At 32.8% G+C, this 16,392-nt stretch overlaps 1 protein-coding gene across 1 annotated transcript; it reads left to right on the forward strand.

The window, feature by feature from the left end:
- Positions 1–1,715: 1,715 nt before the first annotated feature.
- LOC108465824 (phospholipase D alpha 1) lies at positions 1,716–6,602 on the forward strand. Its single transcript, NM_001330028.1, is given in 4 exon segments — positions 1,716–1,960; positions 2,131–2,227; positions 3,685–5,584; positions 5,965–6,602. Coding segments are annotated over 3 exon segments (2,424 nt in total). The 5' UTR covers positions 1,716–1,960; positions 2,131–2,137; the 3' UTR covers positions 6,399–6,602.
- Positions 6,603–16,392: the final 9,790 nt, after the last annotated feature.

Here is a 16,392-nt window from a genome sequence, read left to right on the forward strand (position 1 = left end):
TGGCTAAACATGGTAAACCAAAATATCAATAAGGTGAGCTTTAACATGTAATCAAACCATATAAAAACTATCATACCAATTTATGTCATTTTATACAACAAAAATTTCAATATCATTCAATCAAGGGATAATGTAATCAAATACATGTTCATGACATTACTCCAATACAATACTCAAGTTCAATTCAACATTTCTCTAAGTGAACATCAAGGACATTATATCTCATTTCAATTTCTTATTTCATATGAATCGTATTGTTCGATGCACCATTGTAAACAAACTTGGATGCACAAGTAACTATACCACACCAGTTGCTCATCCGAGCTGAATATATTCGTGTCAGATTACCCGTCTAGGCTAAACTTTTATAACGAAACTTTCGATTGCTTGTCCAAGCTGAGTATATATACATGTCAGGTTACCTGTTCGGGCTAAACCTTTAAAACGACATTAGGTTACTCGTTCGAGCTAAACCTGTGTTATATGTAAGCACAAGACCCTATTGGTATGTCAATCGTATCCTAACTTTTATTGAGTTCAAACAGGAATCTATTACAAAAATTAACATTACTTTTCAATTTAGTCCAAATATCACCTTTTGAACCAATTCACAACCAAACACATATAATTACAAACCAATTACACAACAATCTAGATTAACAAATACCATATGAACTTACTTGGAAAAAAACAACAAACAAGTTGAAACTTCAGGGACTAATCTATAATTTTTTCTTTTCCTTAATTATCACCGATTTGATCCAATTTTCGATCTAGACAATTATTCCATTCAATTCATTAATATTAAACATTTATACATTATATCATGATATGAATGAACCTATGAAACTTCATTTTTTGACACCACCAAAGTTTTACATTTTATTCAATTTAGTTATTAAAATCGAAATAACTACATCTTTCAATTTTTAGCCTCAATTTTAAAATCAATTTCAATTACATCCATTAGGGACTCTTTACTATCTATTATTACTGAATTTCACATCAATTTCACAATTTATTCACCTTAGTCCTTTTGTACATAACTAACAACCAAACATTATAATTTAGTCCCTTTTTATAATCTGAGCTTAAAATATATCAATTAACACCAAATTATTCAAGAAATAAAAAACAGAAGCTATCAAAAACTTCAACAGTTTTGCAAATTGGTGCATGGGATAGCTAAATCAAGCTCTCGTGACCTCAAAAACATAAAAATTAAAATGGCTTGAAAAATGCTTACAAATTAGGGATCGAATAGATCGAGCTTCAAAAATGGTTTTTCTTAGATTACAAATATACGTCTCCAAAATCCGATTTTCTGGCTATAAATAAAAAATACAAAATTTTAAATTCCAATATAACAAGAAAGTATTTAAATTAAATTTGATTAGATATAATAAAAAATTATCATTTACAATTGATCGGCCAAAATATGCTTGCCATTTAAACAAATTAGAAATTTTGCCATTGCTAATTTCTAAAAATATGAAATAAATTGTAATAGAAAAATAATTTACTGAAAATCTTAAAATAATTTTAATAAATAAAAATTGAGAGAGAAATAAAATTTGAGTGAGAAATTAACAGGAAATTAAAAGAAATTTGAGAGAAATTTGAAAATGTGCTAGAGAAAGTTAAAATTGAATTGAAAAAATCGGGATTTTATGTAATTCAGTCCCTATAAAAAAAATCTTTCGTAGTCCCTGATCCACTCGGCTCCACGCGGATCTATTTAAGGGGCTGATTTTCCGGGTCTCTTTCCCGTCAGTAATTTTCCTTTTAGTCTGCCCACGGCCACCACGTTGCAGCCATAATTTATATATCCATTATTACAAAACTAGATACGCGTATTTTGCGTATATAAATCCCTTACATAAAGAGCAAATCAAGGACAACTCACTCTCACTTCTGCCTTGATATCCTTAGATCAAGATCTCTTCTGATTTAACCTTGGGTATATTTTTTTGAATCTACCTTTTTTCTTTGCTCATTTCTCTGCTTCGCAAGCTTTTTTTTTTTTAAAAAGAACTTATCTTCTCTGTTTCCCACTCTTCTTTTGGAGTTTATCTTATGTTAATATCTCTCTGGCTTAGTTGAATTAACTTTCTTTTCTCTTTCTTTTAGTTGAGAAATGGAGGAAACTTTGCTCCATGGGACTTTACATGCTACGATCTATGAAGTTGATAGGCTTCATGATGGAGGTGGAAACTTCTTCGGCAAGGTATAAATTCTTATGCTAGATCAGGATCATTGCTTACCTCTTTTTATATTTTTTTGTTTTTGGGTCTCTTTTTTGGATTAGTTTAGTTGACTTATCCAATCAGCTCATTTTTTTTAAGGTTAACCAAGTTGTTTTTATCATAAAAGATCAGTAATGGATCGATTTTTTTTTATCTTGAAAACATAATCGATTTTTCTCTTTTTTCTTCCTTTTGGATAATCTGAGTTATGAATGTTCACATTACTTGTGTGGATATATGGATCCCTCCAGAAGTGGGAGTATTAGATAAGATCTAGGCGTTGTTTTGTGGATCCCATCAATGGGGCCTGGAGAAATGCTCTGTAGATGTTCCTTTTCAGTAACTCCAATAGTGAAGACTATTCCTAGTTAAAAGTAAGTGTGTTTGGAGATGGGTTCACTGTTGAACAGTCACACAGCAGATTTTTTGAAAATATATGGGGATTATTTGGGTGATTCTAAAGAAAGAAAATTATTTGAGATGCTCTTAGCAAGCATTTTTTCCAAGACTGTTTAGGTTGTCAGGAAATAAGGACGTATCCATGTCTTTGTCTTTGATCTGTTTCTTTTGATTAGGTTGTTGTACTTGGATATCCATGAGGTCTGGATAGTTATGTGGGAGGAAAATGTTTGAATCTACTAACCATGTTGCAGAGTCCTTTGTGCAAGTGGAAAAGGAAGATGTATATGTGTGATTGTTTGAGTGCGCATATGTATATGCGTTGGACGCAATACTAATTGGATAGCAATGTAATAGAATTCTGTAAATTCATTTTCTTGATTTTGAAATATGTCACATATTTCTTGTTTGACACAGGTCAGGGCTTATAAAATAAATGACTGTTTGTCCTTGAAAAAGCATTTGATACCTATTTCTAGTGCTTTTTTCTTTGCAGCAAGCATATCTTAGATCTTGTAGTAATTAGACAATGATCAGCGCTCTTAAAAAATGGAACCATTAATCATTAACTTCCCCATCTCTTTGGAGTAGAAATAAGCAGACTGAGTTTCTGCCAATTTGCTCCTGTCTTTAACATTTCTCTCATATACCTGCATTGATGCTTTTGATCGCTATATATTTTACTCTTTCCTTTCATATAAATATGAACACCTGTACGCTATTTTTACTCTTCTCATATACGTTTATAGACTGCTACATTTCATGAAGATTGTAATAGGAAGGTTTATTTATCCTTATATTGGAAGGTTCCGTCTTCTGTTTCATTCGTGCTATTGGAATATAGTCTCTCCTTTTATTTTGACAAATATTTCCGTTATTCTATGTCTTGTTCACTTTACTGGTTCTGAAATATTATTAGCCCGTTTCACAATGTAGTGGTGAATTTTTCTGTTTTAACTGCCTTCTAAATCTTTGAATTGTTAACATGTCACCTCATTTCTGTTCTTTAAGTTACTGCTGGATGAAATTTGTCTTGCAGCTTGTGGCAAATGTTCAGGAGACTATTGGCATTGGCAAAGGAGTTCCAAAGATTTATGCAACTATTGATCTTGAAAGGGCCAGAGTTGGACGAACCAGAACAATAGAAAATGAAACTTCCAACCCTAGGTGGTATGAGTCTTTCCACATTTACTGTGCCCATAATGCTTCCAATGTGGTGTTCACTGTCAAAGACGACAATCCTATTGGAGCAACTCTGATTGGAAGAGCATATGTCCCTGTTAAGGATCTCACAGAAGGGGATGAAGTGGATAGGTGGGTTGTAATCCTGGATGAAGACAAGAATCCCATAAAAAGTGGTGGTAAAATCCATGTGAAGCTTCAATATTTTGATGTGACAAAGGACCGCAACTGGGCCCGTGGTATCGTAAGTCGTAAGTTTCCTGGAGTTCCCTATACGTTTTATCCGCAGAGAAAAGGGTGTAAAGTTTCTCTGTACCAGGATGCCCATATCCCTGACGGATTTGTTCCTAAAATTCCTCTTGCTGGAGGCAAGAATTATGAGCCACATAGATGCTGGGAAGATATTTTTGATGCTATCACCAATGCTAAACACATGATCTACATTACTGGTTGGTCTGTTTATACTGAGATCGCTTTGGTGAGAGACTCAAGAAGGCCAAAGCCTGGGGGTGACATCACTATTGGTGAATTGCTAAAAAAGAAAGCAAGTGAAGGTGTCAGGGTTAATATGCTTGTTTGGGATGATAGAACATCTGTTGGATTGCTGAAGAAGGATGGGTTAATGGCCACCCATGATGAGGAAACTGAACAATTCTTCAAGGATACTGATGTCAACTGTGTCTTATGCCCTCGTAATCCAGATGATGGTGGAAGTTTTGTCCAGGAATTACAAATATCTACCATGTTCACTCATCACCAGAAGATTGTTGTAGTGGATGCTGCAATGCCTAATGGAGATCCAGAGAAAAGGAGAATTGTGAGCTTTGTTGGAGGTATTGATCTTTGTGATGGGAGATATGACACACCTTTCCATTCCCTGTTCAGGACCTTGGACACCGCTCACCATGATGATTTCCATCAGCCAAACTTCACTGATGCTTCAATCACCAAAGGTGGACCAAGGGAACCTTGGCACGATATCCACTCCCGACTGGAAGGGCCAATTGCCTGGGATGTCTTGTTCAATTTTGAGCAAAGATGGAAACGACAAGGCGGTAAAGATGTGCTTCTTCAGCTGAGGGAACTTGAAGATGTCATCATTCCCCCATCTCCAGTTACATTTCCTGATGACCATGAAACTTGGAATGTACAGTTATTTAGATCAATTGATGGTGGGGCAGCTTTTGGTTTCCCTGAGACACCTGAAGATGCTGCCAGGGCTGGGCTTGTGAGTGGAAAGGACAATATCATTGACCGAAGTATTCAGGATGCCTATATTAATGCTATACGACGAGCAAAGAATTTTATCTATATTGAAAATCAGTATTTCCTCGGAAGCTCATTTGACTGGAGTCCTGATGACATTAAGCCTGAGGATATTAATGCTTTGCATCTGATTCCCAAAGAACTTTCACTTAAAATTGTTAGCAAGATCGAAGCAGGAGAGAGGTTTACCGTTTATGTTGTTGTCCCTATGTGGCCAGAAGGAATCCCAGAGAGTGCCTCAGTTCAGGCAATATTAGATTGGCAGAGAAGGACGATGGACATGATGTATAAGGATGTTGTTCAGGCTCTCAGAGCCAAGGGTAGCGATGAGAATCCCAGAAACTATTTAACATTTTTCTGCCTTGGGAACCGAGAGGTTAAGAAGAGTGGAGAATATGAACCTTCTGAAAGACCCGACCCTGATACAGATTATGCCAGGGCTCAGGAGGCCCGTCGTTTCATGATCTATGTTCATGCTAAAATGATGATTGGTAGGTGATGAATACCTTTTTTAAATTTAATTCACACAGCTCACTCGCTTCTGTTATTGAATATTAGCTTTGAATTTGGCGGCCCGGGGGGAGCTGGTATGTCCATGAACCACTAGTGGGACAGAGACATTGAAGTTGACATTTTCTTTTTTTGAGTTTATACAAGCCTTTGCAGAATATATCCACCATATGGTTGGGTCATGAGGAAAATTTCCTTTGAAGTAAGGTGGAATAAGGAGCAATGGTCATGGTGCTGTAAATAATGAAAATTAACAGTCTTTTTCATTCGAATTGTTTTGAACATTGAGCTCCCCTTCAGTTCTTTTTTAGGTTTCTCTTTAGTACCTACATCTCATATAACTTTGGTTGGCTTTCTGCAGTTGATGATGAATACATAATAATTGGGTCTGCCAACATCAACCAGCGATCCATGGATGGTGCTAGAGACTCTGAAATAGCCATGGGAGCCTATCAACCATATCATTTATCATTAAGGGAACCAGCACGAGGTCAGGTCCATGGTTTCCGTTTGTCACTGTGGTATGAGCACCTTGGCATGCTTGATGACACATTCCTCGCACCAGAAAGTGAAGAGTGTGTCAGGAAGGTGAATCAGGTTGCTGACAAATATTGGGATCTCTATTCAAGTGAGTCACTTGAGCGAGACTTGCCTGGACACCTACTCCGCTACCCCATCGGTGTTTCTAGTGATGGATCTGTCACTGAATTGCCTGGCGCCGAGTTCTTCCCTGACACAAAGGCTCGTGTTCTTGGTGCCAAATCTGATTATCTGCCACCTATCCTCACTACTTAGGGGATCTTTACTTTGTTCTTAAGCAATAATAACTTGTCTAGTTTGAGTGTTACTGGCTTTGGTAGTAACAATAAAACTTGTTTTTGTGCTTGTGTCATAGTCTGCAGATCTGCAGTGTTGTGTTGCTATTGCTTTTCCGTCATCTGTGATACCGTGTTGTGATTTTAGTGCTGACTGGTATAATAAAACTTGTAGCCTCCGGGTATATGTTCTGCCGTTATTGTTAATTATTTGTTAGTTGTTACCACATTGCGGAAGCATTTGAATGGCTGTTTTCGGTCGTTGTGTTAGAGACTTTTCATGATCTGCTTTACTGACTAGTTCTTAACTTAGCTCACTGGTTGTCAAGTAAAGACATTGATCACAACAGGTTGGAAGTAGCCTGAATGAGATTGTCTACTTATGTTGTTGATCTTGTATCTTATGCAACAGGGTACTCAACTCTCCTGCTTCTGTTATTTTCAATTGAAGCATCATTTTCTGATTCATCCTGCAATTTCATCCACAACTTTCTCAAGGTTCTCGTTACTCAAAATTCCTAATATCTAGGCCTTCTGAGTTCTACACATGATAACCAGAAATCAATTGAATGCACTCGATTATTTTATTTTATTCTAAGCCTTCAACATTTCATATTTATGATTGGGCCTTGGTTCAGTATATGTGCAAAAGGTCACATATTATATTACACTCCACAAGTTTAATATATGGATTTCTTCTTTTTAAATATTATATATATATATATTTTTTTTTTTATTCTCCTTTATAAAAATCAAGAAAACTATGGATAGGACTTGCCATCTGGACTGGTATTTTCTATTATCAGACAAGCTGAGAGCTGTCATGTAATGTTCTGAATTCTCATTTGTAAATGATCTTGTCGACGGAAAAATTGTCAAAAATTAAACAAAAGAAATTCTGGTGGAGAATCATTTTTGTAATATTTTATATATGGACTTGCAAATGTTGATTTCTTATTGGTTTCCTTTCATTCCTTTTCAAAAGCAAATGTGAAAACAAGATTTGATTGTGGAACCTACCCTACCCTATCCTAAGGTCAATTGTTGTACTAGTCTTTTAAATGGATTATTTACACAAACAAGCAACACATGGACCCTTCCAAATTTCAATTACAGGAATTATTATATATCAATCTTATAACAAGACCAGACAAAAAGGGTGTCGGTATCTTACTTCCTATTATTTTTTCCTAACTTCTTCTATGCATTTAACTTCATTATTGCAATTCACAAAATATTTTGTTTGAATTGAATGAAAGAGATCCTATAATTGATTTTTTTTTTTTTTGGGGAGGCAAAGGCAAAATGTACGACATTGTCAGGTTGCATACAGAGGAAGGTTCGTAGTTAAATGTTTGTGACTTTTAATTTGAGAATGTCGAAAGCGTGTGTGAAGTGCAGCTTTCAACATCAGTGATTGGAGACGTGGTGCTCACCTGTTTTGCTCCTTCCACTCTACCCCTACGGCCAATTTTTGTGTCTCCACCTTTTCACTATTTAATTAGTTTTCTAAACTATCATATCTAAGCTATTTATATACTACCATGATATTTAAGTTGATCTTTAATGCAAAAATTAATCATTAATCTAATGAAAAATTTAATTGATATAATATTTATACTTTTAAAAACTTGATTTGAGATGTTTTTATAAAATAATTAGATTTTTGATTATTGAATTATGTAAGATTACCATAATTCAATTATCAAAAACCATGTTAGGACTCAATAAAAAATAAAAAAATAAAGCAAATAACATATTTGATAAGATTATGTTCATAATTTAAGTTGTTTAAATGGTATTCTATTTATTTATTAACTCACTTTTCCTTTCTTTTTCATTTCTTATCTTCTTTTGACATTTCTAAAACACTATATGTAGCTATTATTTCAATTGGTTCCATTACTCTATTTTTCTCTCCTTTCTAATTATTTCACTTTCTTTATATCATTATCTATACCATTAATACAATTCTAATTAAGTTGGTATCACGAGTTAATCGGATATTAATTTAGCTAGAAAATAATAAATATACTCTTTTATTAAATGGCTACTATTATTATTTTGATAACCTTTTGTCTTTCCATACGTTTATATAATTTTTAAATAAAAGAATTAAAATTAACATGTCGGATTAAACTTATGTTTAATGAATTTATAAACAATTTTTTTACTTCTACACCAATAATAACTCTTAAGTAAACTTTAAAAAATTAACTTTTAACATAAAATGTTTTTTCTCACCAAATTTGTGTATTTAGATAATGTCACCAAGTTAGTATCACAAGTCAACTCAACAACAACTCACAAATTGATGAAAACACTATGATAAACAATTGTAGAGCATTTAATATTTTTAATCTGGTGTATTTATATGTTTAAATTTTGTTTGACTCACAATTTAATTTATTTTTTAATTTTTATACGTACATATTTCATATGTTATTATGATTAATTAGTTTCAAACCATATGTTTCATTATTTGTTGTATATTATTCTTAAACACATATATGTGTTCTAAATTCATGGTTTCCGTGTGAGAGTGTAACCTCCCCCGTGTGAAAGTGTAACTTCCCCAACCCGGCCTAGATGTTAGACCCGAATTTGAAAGATTAGATTAGCCACCGAGATGGCTTAGTAAGCTATCAGAGTTTTGAAAACAGTCATTTTAAAATATTTGTTTATTTTAGAAGAAAATCTTAGTCTATTTTCAAAAAAAAACTATTAAATTTAGTATCCTATATACAGTGTTTACTTTTGAAAACCTCGTTTATTACCAATTTGTTTAATACTCAAGTTCAAATCATAATTTAGCAACGAAAAAGTGATATATGCTTATGATTTTAATAAAAATTGGAGTTCATGTATAACTAATTATTAATCGTGATTAAATGTCCTAAAATTTAACTAAATGTCATTCAACTATAAATAAAATAAAAACAACAAACTCAATATCCCATGTCACGGTTCAAAATAAAATAATACAATCTCTAAATAATAAAGTAACAAATAAAATATCTAAAATATTTTAACAAAATCGAGCCAAGACCCTCCAAATGTCGTGTTTGTGTCCTAACTTGTTGGGTTATCTGTAAGGATGAAAATTAAAGGGAGTGAGCTATGAAGCTCAGTGTGGGTTCCATGACAAGAAAATTAGTGCAACCGATTAGCATACAAAATCACATCACATAGAATAATTCACAATAGCAGTTTTGAAGCATCGTAATATCATATGAACACAATCAACGTATATACATATTTATTATCTCAGACATCCCAATTTCGTTTGCACATGTTTTGAGAATGTAATACAGTTTCAGATTTAACAGAAAAGATCCTATTGTAACAGCCCGATTTAGACCCTATTCAGAACAGTGGTTTTGGGACTACAAATTCGAGTCAGAAATATATTTTAATATTATTTTTGGTGTCTACAGCATGTTAATTTATATGTGTGAAATTTTCGTGATTTAATTTTATTGTTTGAGCGTTTGATTTTATAAAAAGACTTAATCGCGTAAAATGTAAAATTGGCCAGCTATTTGTTAAAGTGTTAAGTTGCTATGTTCTTTATAATATGGGGTCCTTATGTTGATAATTAACCATTATAATTATACATGGACAAAAATGGACAGCCAATATAAAATTTTGGTATTATTTCAATGAGGTTAAAATGGTAATTAATATGTTAATATGTATTGTAATAAAACATAAACTAAAAATTAAGCATGTTCATCTTTTCCCATAGCCGAAACTTGAAAGAAAAAGAAAAGAAAAAGATTTTTTAGGTTTTGGCCATGTCCAAGCTCAATTAAGGTATGTGTTTAGCTCGGTTTTTGATAATTTTTACGTTTTTGAGATCGTTGTTTCGAATACTAACTAGCCCATGCTTGAATTTTTGAATTTGATGATGTATTCATGAATTGATATTGATGATAGCTTGTGGTTTTTTTTTTTTGTATGATGATAAAAAATAAAAATATGTTGTTAGATTAATATGTTTAATTTAGTGATTTTTGGTAAAAATGTCTATTTAGGATTAAATTGTAAATTTTGTAAATTGAGGGGTCAAAATGTGAAATAAATGAAATAAATGGGCTGCTATGACCTTAGTAAAATTCGGCTATACTAGAGTTTAATGAAATCATGTGTATTTTGTGTTTTGTTATATATTGACTAAATTGTGAAAATATGAAATGTTAGGGGTTAAAGTGTAAATTTCTCTTTTATGTGTTTTTAGGTGAATTTGAGTACATATGTGATTAAATAAGTCTAATTTATACTAATTTAGATCAAGAAAAGAGGAAAACAGATTTGGATCGGGGGAAAATAAAAGTTGTTGAATAGTCGTTTCGGTTCGTTCGTCTCTATCCGAGGTAAGTTCATAAGTAAATAAATGTTGTTAAATCGAATGTATTGATTTTGTAAATAGCCGAATTGAATTTTATGTATGCATAACTACTTAGCTGAATTGAATTTAGCATGGAATAATGTGTTACGAGCATGAATCGATCGAGTTACGATGTCCGAAAGCCCCTACGAACCTTAGGAATAGTTAGGGTACTGATAAACCGTAATATATACATATTTTTACCCCATGCATGGCATATTTATGGATGATTTTTCCTTGGTTTTATTGAATTTGATGCTCCTAATCCTTTAAATTCATGTTTTACACTTAGGTGAGCATAGGAAGGCGAAAAGAGCAAGAAACAGGCCAAAAACAGACAAAATGGGCCTAATTCAGTGTGGCACATGGCCTAGACACTCCCACACGAGTGATCCACACGCCCATCTGTGACACACGGGTAGACCGCACACCCGTGTGTCATGGCCGTGTCGATATTAAACCAAGGCAGAATTACACATAGCCTGAGCACTTTTACATGGGCGTGGCACACGGCCGTGTCCCTGTCGAGCCCAAGTCTAATTCTACTTAGAAAAGGCTAATTTTGAGGGTTTTGAGGCATTCTAAAGTCTATATAAACACCCTAGAAGAGGATTGAAGGGGACACGGAGAATAGAAGGCAGAAAATACTTGAGAACAGCCATCGGGATCAGCTCAGAAGGAGGATCTACATCAAGACTGAAGATTTCCATCCAATTTCCTAGAAGTTCTTTGGGTTTCTTTATGTTTTGTTGTTTTCCAATTTTTGAGATATTTTCCATTATTATTAACTAAACTCCCTAAATACCTAAGGGAGATGAAACCTAAGACGAATCTTATTACTCTTTGAATTATATGATAAATACTTGTTCTTATTCTTAATTGTGAGATTTAACCCTTGCTTTAATATTTCAGGATATTAATTCAGGTTTTTGATGTGCTTATTCAGTAGAGCAAAAGCAAAAGTCCCTGTTTAAGAGTAGATCGTTCATAATTAAGCGGAGTTACATGTAATTCTAGAGATAGGACGACATAAATATGCCGGATTAGAGTCAAATCTAATAAGGGAATCCATAGATCGAGTTAATGCGATAATAGGGGTTTTAATTAGAAAGAGATTTCGATTAATCAACCTAGAGTCAGTTGTTTTTAGTCCCGAGAGAGATATTAACATAAATCAGGGATTCCTATAGTTTAAGTCAAGTGAATAAATCGTCTAATTCAGAGGTAATAAGTGAAGTCTAGGTGAATTCTTCCTTGGGTATTGTCTTCACCATCGGTTTTCCAAAAGTATTTTCCAACTTTAATCTCTGTCGCAATATTAATTAATTAGATCATTAGTTTTAGATTAAAAATTCTCTTAATTGTTAGGCTAGATAATAAAAATATAGTAATTACTAGTACTTTTAGTCTTCGTGGATACGATATTTCCGGTCTCATCATAACTATACTACTGTTCGATAGGTGCACTTGCCTTAGTCGAATTTTTAGTTAGTTTTAGCGACTATTAGGTATATATGTCATGACATAGGATTTCGATATGTGATTCGTGTAAGACCACATCTGGGATGTTGGCATCGATTTGTAGTTTACGTGTAAGACCATGTCTAGGACATCGGCATCGTATATGAGTTCGTGTAAGACCCTATCTGGGACAGTGGTATCGATAGTCGATTATATGTAAGACTTCGTCTGGGACGTAGGCATTGTACGAGCTTTTCGAGCTATCTGAGTATCCTTATTGATTCCTAATGGTTCAACGGGAAATATTAAGTTAAGGTCAAATGTGAAATCGAGCTAAATGGTTCAAGTACGTGCAAGTTAAATGTTCATGAAAATAAGGTAAGTTTAGTACTTGAAATGATGATATAAACTATGCATGATGAAAAAGGTGACTTATATGTACATGTGATTATTCATATTCGGTCAAATGACATTATAATGTTAATATTCAGGTGATGATAAATGAATTTGCAAGTATGATAAATGTATATGTGATTAAGGTTCGCTTGATTTGGCTTAGTTCAATTGAATTATATATGTCATTGAAATGATTAATTCGCTTATGACTTACTAAGCTATTCAAGCTTACAGTGTGTGTTCGTTCGTTGTTTTATAGATTTTGGAAACTGGTTACGAGCTCTAGGATCGTCAAGGAAATCCATCACATTATCGATCACTATTTCGGTATTTCAAAAGTTTGAAACTATGAACATATGGCATGTATAGGCTAGCCTTTGTGTCGGTTGATTTTGGAAGTGTATATGTGTATAAGCTAGTCTTAACATGTTTGAGTTTGAATGTGTATATATATATAAAGCCATGCGAAAATTGCTTGATTTTTTTATGCTTGAGTTCGATAATGTTTGATCATGGTTTAAGCTCATTTTTGGTAAATATGCTATACGACATGCATGAATGGTATTTTTGATTATGCAATGTAATTTGTATTCATATATGTGATCAATGATTTATGAACTTGGCTTAAACTATAAGGTATATGATCAATGCTTGATGAATTATGGCAAATGATATTTAAGTTGATTAAGTAATGTTTATGTTATATGTTCATGTAATTGATTTGGTTATTTGTGAGTTAAATGGTAGGTTGTTCAATGTATAAGTATATTCGGGTAAACTTAATTAAAATAAAAGGTACATGCTTATGACATGTTCACTTATAAATTAGCTATTTAGGTTAGGTCTTGGATAGCAAATAGTGAACAAAATTTTAAAAGTCATATTGAAGTTATTTTGAATGACCGAATGTTGGCTAAATGTTTGGTAGTGAGTATGTAATTTTAGGCATGGTAATAAGCATGCGAAATGGGTGTACTTTTTGGTTGTTATTTGTGCTCAAAATGGTTCAATTTATTATGGTCATATGCGCATAAATTGTGATAATAGAAGAGGTACATTTGGTCTAGATATAGTTTATTACTATTAGTAAATATGCACATGTAGTATAAGCAACTATGGTATGTTCGGTCATGTTGTAATGTTGCTCTGGTACTTATGTTTTATTTGGTTCAATATGCGTATGGTCTAGTGACTAGAAAAGAGGTATGTTTAGTCTTAAATGATATTTATTTAAGTGAAGTATTTGTAAATGTTTGATTATTGCCATGTGGATGTTTTAACTTAAACTAATGTGCAAAGCATGTTTGTTCATATTGACTAATACCTATGCCGCATATGTGAGTGGTATTTAAGTTGAGTAATATGGCTCATTTAGTTTTAAAATGTGCATGTGTATTGATTATGAAGTGGTATATTTAATATTAAGCTAATGTATTAATCATTTTGTCACATGCTCGGTACATGTTAATTAAATATACATGATTGATTATAAGGAAGTATTAAATGATAAAATTTGCAATTGTATTAAAGTTTCAAAATTTCTGGCTGAAATAAGTGTTTTTAATGTGGATGAATTACAAAGTATGGAATGTAATGAATGTCTATTTGAGTTGTACTATGATAAGTAATGCCTTGTAACCCTACTCCGGTGACGGATAAGGGTTAGGGGTGTTACACTACCCTACCGCTACATACCATAATAAGAGTTTCCCAAAACTCATCCATCCCTATACACTGAGTTGTGGATAAACCACAAAAGTTGCAAGTTAATACACTGCCAGAGGATTGTGGATACACAACATATTTGCAGATAATAGTTGGCAAAAAATGGGTGGGTGAGCCACTAGTATTGCAGGTTAATACACTATCAAATGGTTGTGAGTACACAGCATAATTGCAGATGAGAGTTGCCAAAAGTAGGTGGATAAACCACCAAAGTTGCAAATTATTAATATGCCATAACTTCCTCCTTTTCAAAACGTCCTGCCCCATGCAATGTAATATGGCATGCTTATAAATGAAACAAAATATTATGCTTATAATAGATAAATATGGCAGCAATGAATGTTCTCAATTAATCACTACAACAACAAAAACATGCTTATCATGAATTCAATTTAACGGTAAAAATAAGTCATGTTGTATGTATAATCACAAGTACAGATACAAAAGACATATATGTTATTTTGTCCAAAAAAAGAGACATGTTATTCACAATTCATGCATACATATATAATAATAACAACTCAGTTAATAAAATTATAGAATTTAACTTTATTCATTTTATCAGGGACTCAATCGAATAAATGAAATACTAAAAACAATTTTGAGTATATCTAAAGACTAAACTGCACATAACATAAATTTTTGAGAAAAAATTTAAAACAAAGGCACACAACCGTGTAGTTGGACTATGTGAAGGAGTTACACGGTCGTGTGGCTAAACCGTGTAACAAATTGAGGTTGTCTAGGAATCGCAAAATCAATGTACAGGGGAGACACGATCGTATACCAGGTCGTGAAGGGTTTTAGGCCATGTGAGATTCGAACTATCCTAGGGTTCTAGGGGGATATGGCCGTGTGAGGGGCTGTGTGGTCCACACGCCCATGTGGCAAATCGTGTGGCCCTATCCTAGGCACGATTTTACCCCGATTCACTTATAAGAGAACACACATCTTTCACTGAGAGCCCGAACATCATTCCTTGCAATCAAATCTGGTATGTTGCACCTAAAACGGATCCGATTCTTAGCAAAGATCAAAGAATGTTTCTAATAGCGACACAAATTTGATTGAGAAATGAGTTAAAAATCGGGAAACAAGAAATGTTCTCAGCAATGGAATAAAATTTTGATGACAAGAAAAGGGAAGAAAAGAAAGTTAGAAGAAATATAAAAGTTGGAAGCAAAATTCTGAGGGGATTTGAAAATGAAGCAAAATCCTAACCTAATTAGAAATATGGATTAAATAACTTAGAGTTTGAAACCATAGGAGAGATTTAGGCAATTAATTTAACATTTTGGTTGAAATTAAGGAGGACAAGTAAAAATTAAATGGTGGAGATAGGGTGGCTTGTACTTAAGCATGCAAGAGATGAGAAACAAGCTTTAACCACTAAATATTACTCAAATCTTGATAAATTTTCACTCCTAATAATATTATAATGATGTGGTTTTTATTCTAGTTTGTTGAAATTAAAAAGAAAAGAAATGGAAGAAGAGTGGAGAAAACTTAGTCCTCTAAATATTGCACTAACTACTTAACTATTAAACCTAATTCTTTACTTAATTAATTATTTCAATTAACTTTATATATTTTTGGTGTAATAGAAAGGATTTTTAGTATACATAATTATTTATCTATTATTTTCACTAAATAATGGATGTTTTAGGATTATTAAAAACTAGAGTTGCGATGGTTTTGAAAACATTTTCTACTTTTATTTTTAAAAATAATTTTAAAATTGAAAAACATGTTTGGTAAATAGAAATGAAAAAATTTTTAATAATGAAAATATAAAAATATTTGGTAACTACTTTTCTCTAATGAAACAAAATAAAAATTTACATTTATACGGGTTTGAACCAGAGCCAACTCATCTAAAGTTAAAAACATTTAGTTTTTTATTATTATCTTTTTCACTTTTACAAAATATTTTTAGTGAAAACAATGAAAATAATTTTTTATTATTTTCTAATTTGCATATATTTTCATTTTCCAAAAATCA

The sequence above is a fragment of the Gossypium arboreum genome, chromosome 10, assembly GCF_025698485.1.
Source record: "Gossypium arboreum isolate Shixiya-1 chromosome 10, ASM2569848v2, whole genome shotgun sequence".
Lineage (NCBI taxonomy): Eukaryota > Viridiplantae > Streptophyta > Magnoliopsida > Malvales > Malvaceae > Gossypium > Gossypium arboreum.